This window comes from Periplaneta americana, chromosome 10, assembly GCF_040183065.1.
Source record: "Periplaneta americana isolate PAMFEO1 chromosome 10, P.americana_PAMFEO1_priV1, whole genome shotgun sequence".
NCBI lineage: Eukaryota > Metazoa > Arthropoda > Insecta > Blattodea > Blattidae > Periplaneta > Periplaneta americana.
This window is the reverse complement of record NC_091126.1, coordinates 8,642,449-8,655,506: the sequence shown is the minus strand read 5'-3', so window position 1 is coordinate 8,655,506 and position 13,058 is coordinate 8,642,449. Positions and strand designations below refer to the sequence as shown.

The 13,058-nt window shown below is 35.7% G+C and overlaps 1 protein-coding gene across 4 annotated transcripts in view; it reads right to left on the bottom strand.

Annotated features, from left to right (window-relative positions):
* Positions 1-13,058, bottom strand: part of LOC138707417 (SRSF protein kinase 3-like) — a 179,955-nt gene that overhangs the window by 13,592 nt on the left and 153,305 nt on the right. For all 4 annotated transcript variants that reach the window (XM_069836809.1, XM_069836810.1, XM_069836808.1 and 1 more), the window contains 3 exons: positions 11,467-11,629; positions 9,344-9,850; positions 6,561-6,809 (listed from right to left, as the gene is read on the bottom strand). In XM_069836809.1, the coding sequence (XP_069692910.1) occupies positions 6,561-6,809; positions 9,344-9,850; positions 11,467-11,629 (919 nt within the window). The remainder of the gene's footprint in view (positions 1-6,560; positions 6,810-9,343; positions 9,851-11,466; positions 11,630-13,058) is intronic.

Genomic DNA, 13,058 nt, shown 5'->3' with positions numbered 1-13,058 from the left:
TTAATTAAAATTTAATTGTCAAATTATTATTTAGTAAATATGGCACACTGTTTGCTGGGCAACTAGAGCGTTGGCTTTCCAAGCCAAAAACACAGGTTCAAATTCCTATGAGACCAAGAAAATTTGTGTTCAATGAACAGAAGTATTTGGCGACCAGTTTTTTGCAAGATATTCCCATTTTCCCTTCTGGAATTCCACGATTGCTCCATTCATCATCATCATCATCATCATCATCATCATCATCATCATCATCATCATCATCATCATCATCATCCCAGCGCAAAGCTGATTTACTTCCCATTGTGCACAAGCAAAATTCTGGCAGCAAAAATGTGTACATTTCTTGTCATTGAAAGAATTATGGAAATTTTAATGTAGCAATTTTAATTATTTGCGATGAAATTAAAATTGATCATAAATAATATATTCTTTCACATAATAAAACCATATGAAAAGTTATAAATATTAATAATTTAAAATGGAGTGCACAAATACTACTCATAAAGAAATATTATGCAATGCTAGAAGTCAGTCATTCTCTGCTCAGTCATCAGCCTTAGTACATATCTTATGATAAGTGAGCATTGGAAATACACTGTGAGATCTGGAAAGAGAAAAATCTCTACACTCTGTCCAGAACCAAATTTTGCCTATCCAATCTGTCGCAAGCTAAGCTAATTTTATAAAATTATGTACCATCAGGACTATTTACTTTTCCAATTTTATAATGATTGCTAATTGATATTATTTATCAATTTAACTGTTATTATGGAAGAATGAAGAAACATGCTCGGTACATATATCAAAGTCCATTCTTCAAGAAATGCTAGACACACTGGTATCACCAGTGACTGGTGCTTTGAGCAAAAAGGAGGCTTCAAATTTCCCCAGTGGATCAGAACCTTTCCACAATAAGTGCTCGATATAGTGTAATGAAAAACGATCTTCATAAGAAAATACTGTTTAGTTTGGATTTAAGGACCAATGTAAATTCTTCCCTGAGAACCCACGGCCTGACTAATCAATTTCTTCTACCACTAAATAGAATAGGTAAGAGTGATACTGTAAAGTCACCCAGTTACAACACGAAAAGCAATATTTAAAGTAGTGGATAAATTTAATGAAATTTGTTCTGTGATCCACTGCTCTGAAGATGACCACAACACAGCGGTAGAAACGCCAGCCACTAGCACAAAGACAACGTGGTATAAGCCCGGAAGTTCCTCCACAGGCCATGATTCACCAAAGCTTCACTCTTGAAGTCACTGAATGTTTCTTCTCAAGGTACAATATAACGATGAACTCATGTAAAATAATAAAGCCAGACTACCAGACATGTTTTTGCTGGGTTATCAACAGAGAAAAATCTCCCTGCAAAAAATCTCACAATTTCATTAATTGTTGTGTCCCTTATCTTCTTCCTCTTGTCCCTCCTGTGTCACGTCTTCTCCTCCCTTTCATTTTCTTTTTCTCTTCAGCTTCATCCTCGTCTTCTTATTTCTCTCTCTTTTAATTTTTTTCTCTTTCTCTGCCCCCTATGTCTTGCTTTTCAAATCATGTCTACAATAAAAATCGATTACTTTGTACCACATCTTTCCTCAGCCACTAACAACATGCTAACAAGTTACAAAATTCTGTGCAACATCAGCTGATAATAAGTCTATGCTACATTTTATAGCTTGCAAAATCAATATCATGTCGATATTTGGTTTACTTCCTGAAACGTGTATTTAAAAATGGAATAATGAATAAAACTTTTTTAAGTTTTGATTAAGAGCACTACTAATTGACATGTTTCATATATGTGTCTCATCTCAAGAAGATGTGGAGATCTGAGAGTGACTGGAGGAAAATCTATTAGACTAGAGACAGTAGAATTCGATATGCTATGATGTCACAAAGTGGTTGTTTGTACATGTCGATATGAGTCACGTTTTGTTTAATTCTCGGCCAGTGTATGGGACTGGTGCTCACCCAGCATCATGATGCACTTGGGGAGCTACAATAGGTAGCGAAATCCGGTTGTGAAAGCCAGCTATAACGGCTGGGAGAATCATCGTGCTAACCACACAATACCTTCATTCTGGTTGGATGATCGTCCACCTCTGCTTCGGCATGTGGGCGTGAGGCCAGCAGCCAGCTGATCGGTCTAGGCCCTTCACGGGGTGTAGCACCACGAATTATTATTTGTTTAATTCTACTTTTCCTATATGAAGAAGTTCTTTGCAAATGTCACTGGCTGCTTCTTTTTTCTATAGCAATAAATTTTAAAAGGTTACATACCTGCAACTCACAGCAAATGCTCAAAAATCAGTAGAGATAAAAAATATAAAATTTTTTGGACTCAGTCAATCAATTTTTTTCCCAGTTACCAGCAATTATTTTTATAAAGATACAACATAAGAAAATCATACATCAAACCAAATGAATTTCTTATGGTATGTTAAGAATTCCTCACCTTAATTTCTTTCAAAATCATTTAGAGATTAAAAGTTCTTCTACACACTCTCCCAACAGATAAAATACACATGGATTCAAATAAGAGTACTTAATGAGATCACAAAGATCACTAAACAAGTAAACACCTATGACTTTGTGAACTGCGATTACTGAATGATTGCAAATAAATAATTAAATGTTAGACAAAAAGCTGTATCAACATAAAGGTAACATCTCTTCCTCGGTTCTTGGTTCATTACATATGCACTGATCTCCCACGTACTCAGATATGCAACATGAAAAGGGTCTTTGAAAATCTCATCAGGAAACTTTCTTTGGAATTTTTGCGGCCCTTTTTTCACGAAGATAACTGCATGAATACTGCACGAATAAAAATTCATTGTCGAAGACTGGATAACTTATTTTCACATCGCTACATGACTAAGAATTGACTGCATTCATTTCGTCTTTTGAACAGCACCAACAACTTCCTAATATATGTTGATTCCGCATGGTACACCTTGACAGCCATTGGGCGCACTATGGTTGGGAGAAGGTTCAAGTAATTGCTGAGGTTGTTGAAAACACAAAGTAACAACTCAACATCTTGAAATACAACCTGTAGAAATACAACCAGCTAGAAAATTAAGTTCTAGGACTTCCAATTGGAAGACCACTCTTAATAGGCTATGGTCTATTCAAGCCAAGATATAAGGTAATGTACTAAGGGCTGAATGGTAATGGAGTAGTAAAATACCAGTGACTTAAACAATTCGTCAGGGCATATGGGACTATGTGCTGAGTGGATTTGAATTCCAAAATAATCGCACATCAATGCAAAACGAGAACAAAGACATCACTTCTATGAGCCAGGGACTCTGTAGTTGAGAAAAAGCTGTCTGAAAAATCTGAGACAACTAAGAGAACATGCATTCCTCCTAAGGGAGCTTGTGACATCAGTTCGCCTTCAACAAGTGAGAAGATGGGTGCCACAACCTCTTCTGTAAGTAGGTTGTAATTGGACATATAAAGTTGTCCACTGCAGCATAATACAGATTGAGAAAGGCTAAAGAAACCATAAAAAATACCTGGAGTCACGTACAACCAGGGACTTGGACAGTACTAGCGGGAATATGTCTCAAACTGAGACAGGGTCTTCAACAAGAACACCGGATTTAATAATGTGAATAAATGCAACAAAAACAGGTAGCAGTGTCACCATCCCAACAACAACAACAAACGGTGATCTAGTTGGAAAAAATATATATTTATTGGCAACTTTACTTCTATAGCAATAACTAAAAGAACTCGTATCGAGTGTCGAGTTTGGCATCCTCATATTTCCGATATGCAAAGGTCTACATTTCTATTTTCAATGAGAAAAATTAAATTGTTAGGACATATTATGATGAAGGAAGACGTTACCGTTATGAAAAAATGTCTACACTTTCTATTATCTGCTAACTCGAAATCTAATTGGCTAGGCTAAGGGCATTGAAAACCAATGTTTGTAGACTAGAGCTTAAGTGGCTATGGAAGGAAATCAGGACAATGAACAGAAACATAATATTATGTAAAACCACAAACGAAAGGAGTAAACAAATTTCAAGACAAGCGAGAATTGCAGAGATATAAAAACTATATGGGAGCAGGAAGAGAACTAGGGTCTGGAAGTTCATGCCCTAAAAACCTACAAAATATGCATGCAAGTATGCCTTTATAAACCTTAAAATATGCCAATAACATACACTAATAGAATTCTATATTTCTTGATATCACTAATAAATAAGTAATAAATAATAATATGAAGAAAGAATGATGCTGAAACTGATCAGGAAGAGAAAAAGGAATTGGTTGGGTCACTGGCTGAGAAAAAACTGTCTACTGAAGGATGCACTGGAAGGAATGGTGAACGGGAGAATAGTTTGGGGTAGAAGAAGATATCAGATGATAGACGACATTAACATGTATGGATCATATTAGGAAACGAAAAGGAAGGCAGAAAATAGGAAAGATTGGAGAAAGCTGGGTTTGCAGTGAAAGACCTGCCCTTGGGCAGAACACTAAATCAAATGAAATAATAATAATAATAATGATAATAATAATAATAATAATAAATCAATAAGTGAAATAACATTACAGGTCAAACTAGAAGACATTACACTTACATTTATTGTTGAGAGTGACACACTACTGTGTCATGAGATTTGCTAGGTGTGCTGCAAAGCTTTCAATGCTTTTCTGGTAAAAATAATTATAACAATTTTACTCAATACAAGTTTTCAAAAATAGAACATGATGTTTTTAAAAATCCAAACTATGCATTTTTATGTAACATAAAATCAGCTTTAATGAGCTTAAATGCGAAAGTATGCCGCAATAATATAAATATCACGAAATATTATGTATTTATATAAAAAAAGCCAAAATATGCAAATATATGCAACATAAAATTTGGTTTCAGAAGCTTAAATGTTGATGATTCGTGAAGATAATTAATCAGAAATTAATTAGAGCCGATGGAAAAATATATGCAAATGCATGAACTTCCTGGCCCTACTAAGAACAATTACCAGAGAAGAGAGAAGTGGCATGGCGTGGTCGAGATTGGCAATATAGATATTAAAGAACAGGGGAAGACATGGAAAGGGATACCTACCCCTACACAAACAGAAGGAAGATGCGATACATACAGTTTTAATCTGTCCGGAGACTGAGAACTTGAGAAAATTATGGATCGATGGAAGGTTTCTGAATCTATAAGTTAATATGGTATATATAACATTTTTAATGGTCTTAATATTAACATTTTTTAATAACTACGTAAATTTATATTTATAGTAAAAGGTAAATAGGAGAAAAAGGCAAAGGCCACTACTTGTGAGGAATTAAATTGTAAATAATAGTATTTTTAGTAGTGGAAATAGCATGTATGGATCTATAGTCATATAGTTTTAAAATAAAAGGGAAACTTTATAAAGAATTACTGAAAGAGTGGATAATATAAGTTAGGTAAAGTTATCTATTCAGAAATAATTCGGTGAACTGGTTGTGTTCAAGACCGCCAAAACATGTAATATGTAATGTGTTAGAATGTAACTGATAGGCCTGCTTCAGTAACTATGAAATTGTAAGATAATATGCGTATGTAAAGTTAAGGCAGACCCAAAGAACTGGATTGTGCCTGTTACCATTAATAGGAATATCACTGTTTGACAATAAATAAATACAAATCAAGATTTCAGGTACAACTCCCTGTAAAGTTGATTTGAATAATTTCGGCCATGGAACAATTTTTCCCTCGAAATTATTCAATAAATAAATACTTTTTTTTTTTTTTCCAGAATGACATTCTAGTGCGTTGCAATCCAACTAAACCACTAACAACAAGATTGTCTTGTTGTTGGGTTGGCAGCACTGTTGTCTATATTTGTTGCACTTATTCACATGATTAAATCTGGCGTTCCTGATGGGACACCTTTTATATACATTTATAAACTAGCAGGAGAACGTGGTATTTCTCTGATACAATATTTCATGTCTGTGCTAACCAATTAAGAAGAACAGAAGCAGTACCTTCTGCAAGTAGTGGAAGAACACCAACAATACCCAAATCCAAACAAACTGACAATTGTGCAGGGAATGCAGTAAAATAACTTCACATAATTTTAATCTGAAATACTGGTGTACATTTTCATTATGAATGTACAAAAATGGTCAAGTATATCGAGAGACCCCTAAATAATAATAACCAATCGTCTTCAAAATTTGTATTTAATATTTAATTAATGAAATCGAGGAGTTAGACACTGATTTTTATACATATAAGAGAGAGAGAGAGAGAGAGAGAGAGAGAGAGAGAGAGAGAGAGAGAGAGAGAGAGAGAGAGTGAAACCGACCTCTCCAAGAAATACAATTTCTAAAGTTCCCTGGTGTTTGCAAAGAAAATCCCTGCATATGGTCACCAAATGACAGAAGAATGACATAAGCAACAAAATTAGTGTTGTTAACACACAGAGCACACAAACTGATGTGTAAGGACATGGAATGGAACAGAATCTCAAGAGAATGAAAGAGATGAGACGTTAACCTGTTGTATGTATCACATCAGATTTTCTCACCCCTCTCCCCATCACACTCCTGAGAAGATTCCCTGATGTTGGATATGGCTTGACTCTCACTGCGCCCCAGAGGGGCACGTTGGTCCCGGTCGCACTCTCGGTCACCATCTCCTTGTACAGTTGAGGAATCATGGCCGTTGCAGAACAAATTACTGGAATCGGAGTCAGGAATCTGGAGCAGCGTGTGCATGCCTGCTGGCTTCACGTCAGCATGCTCCATCTCTGCAAAACTCTTCCGATTCTCCAGTGCTGCAAATTAAATTCACATAAAAATCACGATGATGAAACATTAGTGCAAGTGCAAGAGAACTTGATTTAAGAACTGCTACTATTTTCGAAGTATTTAGTATTTCCCTTACATATTATGAATGGCTTCGATCAAATTCCAGAAGAATTAATACAAGAGGGTGGAAGGGCATTATATAGCGAAATTTATAAACTTGCACTTGCTATATGGGAAAAGGAAATTGTACCAGAACAATGGAAGGAGTCCATAATTGTACCTATTTTTAAAAAGAGGGACAAAACCAACTGTGGTAACTTTCGAGGAATATCACTTTTGTTGACGTCGTACAAAATTTTGTCCAATATTCTTTTGAGAAGATTAACTCTGTACGTAGATGAAATTATTGGAGATCATCAGTGCGGTTTTAGGCGTAATAGATCGACTATTGATCAGATTTTGTATTCGACAGATAATGGAGAAAAAATGGGAGTATAAGGTTACAGTACATCAGTTATTCATAGATTTCAAAAAGGCATGTGACTCAGTTAAGAGGGAAGTATTATATGATATTCTTATTGAATTTGGTATTCCCAAGAAACTAGTTCGATTAATTAAAATGTGTCTCAGTAAAAACATACAGCAGAGTCCGTATAGGTAAGTTTCTATCTGATGCTTTTCCAATTCACTGCGGGCTAAAGCAGGGAGATGCACTATCACCTTTACTTTTTAACTTCGCTCTAGAATATGCCATTAGGAAAGTTCAGGATAACAGGCAGGGTTTGGAATTGAACGGGTTACATCAGCTTCTTGTCTATGCAGATGACGTGAATATGTTAGGAGAAAATATACAAACAGTTAGGGAAAACACGGAAATTTTACTTGAAGCAAGTAAAGCAATCGGTTTGGAAGTAAATCCCGAAAAGACAAAGTATATGATTATGTCTCGTGACCAGAATATTGTACGAAATGGAAATATAAAAATTGGAGATTTATCCTTCGAAGAGGTGGAAAAATTCAAATATCTTGGAGCAACAGTAACAAATATAAACGACACTTGGGAGGAAATTAAACGCAGAATAAATATGGGAAATGCGTGTTATTATTCGGTTGAGAAGCTCTTATCATCCAGTCTGCCGTCCAAAAATCTGAAAGTTAGAATTTATAAAACAGTTATATTACCGGTTGTTCTGTATGGTTGTGAAACTTGGACTCTCACTCTGAGAGAGGAACACAGGTTAAGGGTGTTTGAGAATAAGGTGCTTAGGAAAATATTTGGGGCTAAGCGGGATGAAGTTACAGGAGAATGGGGAAAGTTACACAACACAGAACTGCACACATTGTATTCTTCACCTGACATAATTAGGAACTTAAAATCCAGACGTTTGAGATGGGCAGGGCATGTAGCACGTATGAGTGAATCCAGAAATGCATATAGAGTGTTAGTTGGGAGACCGGAGGGAAAAAGACCTTTAGGGAGGCCGAGACGTAGATGGGAGGATAATATTAAAATGGATTTGAGGGAGGTGGGGTATGATGATAGAGACTGGATTAATCTTGCACAGGATAGGGACCGATGGCGGGCTTATGTGAGGGTGACAATGAACCTCCGGGTTCCTTAAAAGGCATTTGTAAGTAAGTATTATGAATGGCTAGTTTCTACTAACTTGCTAACTGGAAAGAAGAGAAAAGAAAGTCAAGAGCAAATCCCAATGAGTAGATGCAACTCGAGAGCTATAGTGAAGACAATATGTTTAGAGGATGGGAGCATTATGAAATCAAACAGCTAATCAGGAGGCACAACGTGGCCCAGTGCCAGACTACACAATGTAGTGCTTGTAATTCGGTCACAGGAAATTTTCATTATTGATATTCTTCAGGCAAATGAAACTGAGAGAACAATGTTTTGATGAGTGGGGAGATGATTTATCTTAAAATGTCAACAGCCCTAAGCCCATGAAGTGCATATTTAGAGGAGAGAATTGCATTTTAGTTTTCACTAAAGCATCAGATGATGAAAGCTGAATGATCCATAAGGACGAAGTAAAGTAATACTAACAATGTCACAATTTAATTTAATGCAATGTAATTATACATTTCAAGGACTGAATTGCTTTCTTATATACATAAGAAAATAGCAAAAAGAGAAAATACATGGGGAAACTATGAAGTAGAGTAAATTAAATTAAGATAGCAATACGGACATAAAGTAGCCCACACTTTTCCAATATACAATCTTTAAGGACGTAAATTCTGCATGCATTTCACTGGCACCATAAGTAAAACAGATAATACAAAATTTACGTACCTACTCTTTAAGATGTCATGTTTAAGATGAAAATGTGCACATAATTTGGGTCACAGACCAGATAATCACAGAAGACTTGAGTACTGTGTTCATCATTGATTTTTAATATCTATGAAATAATGCCTTACATTTCTTGAATATTAGTACTACTTTGAAAATATAATGAACAGAAAACTACAACGTCATTAGACAGAGTGATCATAAAGAGAGAAGTGCGAAGTTGATATAATTTACACAGAAATAAATACTCACTACTTTTAGGCTTCCCTTTTTTATCACCATTGAGCAGAGGATTGACTTCAACAACAGTGTCCTGTTCTTGAGCTTTAGCATCCACTATTGAGGCACTTTTTGAGCCCGTCTTGGAGGTGGTAGGCTGTTCCAGGCTTGGGAGACCAGTGGATTGTTCCACCACAGGGCTGTAGTGGCGGGAAGGTATTCGGGGTTGTGGTGCACATGTGGCCACTGTAATCTTTGCTCCTTCACTTTCTCCAACACTTGGTCCTTCACTCTCACCATCACCATCACCATCACCATCAACATCCTCTCCTGCTTCCCGATCTCCATCACCGTCCACCTCTGTTTCCACGTCTTGCGCTAAAGAGTCATTTGGAAGCTCCTCCAACTCTTCAAGTTGCTGGATTTGCTTCTCTAGAAGCTCGGCTTGACGTTTTGCTTTCTTCTTTAATTTCTTTTTTTTATTTTTAGACATTTTAGCATTAGGATCAGGAGCCTGGTACTCCTTTGGGGCTGTGCTTACTGGAAATTAGAAAGATTAATCCATTAAGACAGAACTGAATTTAAAGAGAAGATACGTAACTCAAAAATGATGAGTACACAACAAAATTTATGTTAAGATGTATATTTTCAATAAAATTATAATAAGAGACAATCAAAACACAAAATGTGAGTCTGAAGTAAGGTAATGGTAAAAGATTCTCTTTGTGTTGAAAAATGGGCTCTCATGAAGATTGAACATATGAAGGAGCGTAATCAAAATAATTTTAACAAACAGTTCAATAATTCAATTTCAAGTTTTTGTCTAAGAGTTTTCTGTTACAATGACAGATATCACTGTGGGCCAAAATCCTACTAGAATGCTAGACAGGGACATTCCTAACATCCTATAGGATTGCAACAGCCTCCCATAATTACAGCAGGAAACACTGAAAAATTATACGACTAGGTAAGACACTTAGGCTGCAACTGATGCAAGAGTGAAAACATAGATTATATATTTTTGCAAAAAAATATATGTAAATTAAGGAATAAATAAAAATAAAGTAGAATTAATTCTTTGGAAATATGATACTATTCTCAGCGGCAAATCTCCTGCATATGACAAGAACCAATAAAAGATCACTGAGGTGTTGTAATGTCAGTGATCTGTGTGAGAGAGTGACATCTCGTGCGAGAGAAAGAGAGGGATGAGATAACCATTTTCCGACTTTTTTAACATTTGTCGAGTCGTAGCTGGGTCATTCCATACACAATTTTAAGAATATGCCAGTGATGTCATGAATTTTTTTGGGCTTCTAATATAATAATGTTATTATTAAGATAAATTAAACTGCCAACTATGACCGCCATATCATTAATATTTTAGTCATACGGATGACTGAAAAATGGGTGGCAGTTGCATGTTATCTACCATTTAAAATATTCTAGATATCCTATATGAAGTGTCATCGAAACTAAACAGACGCCATTGTAAATCTGAATAACCATATTTTAATACCTTACAGACTAATCCCAATAATATTAAGGCATGTTCATAAAAAACACCTCATTGAAAAAAAGAAATAGCTTTATATTCGGATGCAACAAATTAAATTCATGCGAAAATATGCCATGCTTTAGGACTGTGAAACAGCTGTCCGTGTCCGTGTCTGATAGTGTCCATAAACGAGAGTTAAATTTCTCATTATTTCTATATTATTTCAGTTGGGACATAAAAATCTGTCTGTATATGAGGAGTGTCCGTATCTTGGGGGTATCTGTAAGGGGAGGTTTCACTGTACCTCCCGTATCTCCGACTACGAACATAAACTAAACTCAATTGTAAGCAGTCATGCAAGTACAACAAAAAATATACTGATAGGGTTGCCATACGTCCTCATTTTGAGCAGAAAAATGACCATTCGGAAACAATTTTGAAAATTCATTGATTTGTCTGCAATTTGTTGACTGAAAGCAAAATTATCACTTTCGAGACTGAAGTCACGTTGTGTCATGGCTCATTCATTGTCGACAGAGGTGTCCTCATTTCAGAATTTCAAAATATGGCAATCCTACATACAGAGAATTGTTATTCAAAAGGAAAGAAACTCATAATCTGAGTACAACTCAATCTTCCACTTAACAATATTGCATACCTAGAGATCCAGGTAGTTTTAAACCCATTTTGTGCCACTGAGTGGCTTCTGATGCCAGTTTCCGGATATAGCTTTCCTCCACACACAGGAGGATATTTTCTGGCTTTATGTCTGTGTGTATAATATTACATTTTTTGTGGAGATAATCAAGTCCCTCCAATACCTGTAAACAAATTACAAGGCAAAAGAAAAACACAGCGTCAAATCCAACTAAGTATTGCTATAAACATGACGGAAATTTTAACAGTCACTACAATTTATCACTGAGAAAACCACGACATTTTTGATAACCAGCTAATTTTACAAGTATAAAATCTAAAGCAAAAGAGACGAGTGTCATGAGGATGTTATCTATGTTTTCTGTGGCGTTAATCTGTGATGTGAGACTCCCAGTTTTATCTATCTTCAGAAGGAAGCCGTACTAAAAATTTTCATTATTCTTCAAAATCCGTTAAATAACAAACATGGTGACAATTTCACCACCAATATCGATTACTAAATGTACTATTGTATCTTAAGCAACGAAGAAATGCAAGGGGAGGTGAAAGTCATCCAGCAGTTATCCAAGGGTAACATAGTGAATAAAGGGAATGAAGGATGTCTGTGGGAGAGAGTAAGAACGTCAGCAGAATCTAGGCAGCTGCTGAATTCAAGGCAAAGTGTAGAATGTGGTCGAAGGCTTGAAATGAAAAATAATGATGCAAGATTGATGCAACAGTGGGCGGTATCTGAAGTCAGTAGCACATGTAAGCATATCAACAACCAGGGAGAAAGGAGTGACAGACGAAGCAAGTAAACTGTAGGTGCCAAGGGAGACAGAAGAGGAATGATGTAACAAATAGGAGCAAGGAGAGGAATGTGAGAAGCACAAAGGTAAGAATGAATAGTGATATGACATAAAGTGGAAAAGAAGAACAAAAGAGAAAAAGATCGAGAGTGAGGGGAGTTTACTCAGAAGTAGGAAGGATTCAGACAGAGGAAGGAAACATCTTAAGTAGTACCAGTACCGGTGGACTAATAGATTACTGTAAAGGAGTGTCTAGTGAGGGAGTTTAATAATCTGAAAAGAGAAATGTCCAGAGTAATGTGGTAGTATCAGAGGCAAGTATGGTAGAAAGAAAATTAGGTATAGAAATAAGAGAAGTGATTAGGAATTTGTGAAAAGAGTGAAGGTGAAGTGTGTAAATATCATAACAATTAAAATGGGAAATGCGAGTATAAAGATGAAGCAAGAGCATTAGAATGAACTGAATTGAAGTAAGAGAGATTTTAATTAAATAAGTATCATGTGATAAATAAGAAAAACGATTATACCTAGTTTGTTTGCGTAATGTGAGTGGAGACTGACTGTATATGGAAGTACAGCAAGTTGAGTGAGAACAAACTAATAATAATAATAATAATAATAATAATAATAATAATAATAATAATAATAATAATAATGGCTTTATTTAACCTGGCAGAGTTAAGGACGTAAGACCTTCTCTTACACTCAACCAGGATTAAAACTTGCTTACATAGTTGAACATACAACTGACTTAAGTAATTACATACCAATACAATTTAGGTACATAATGAGATCAAAAGAGGTA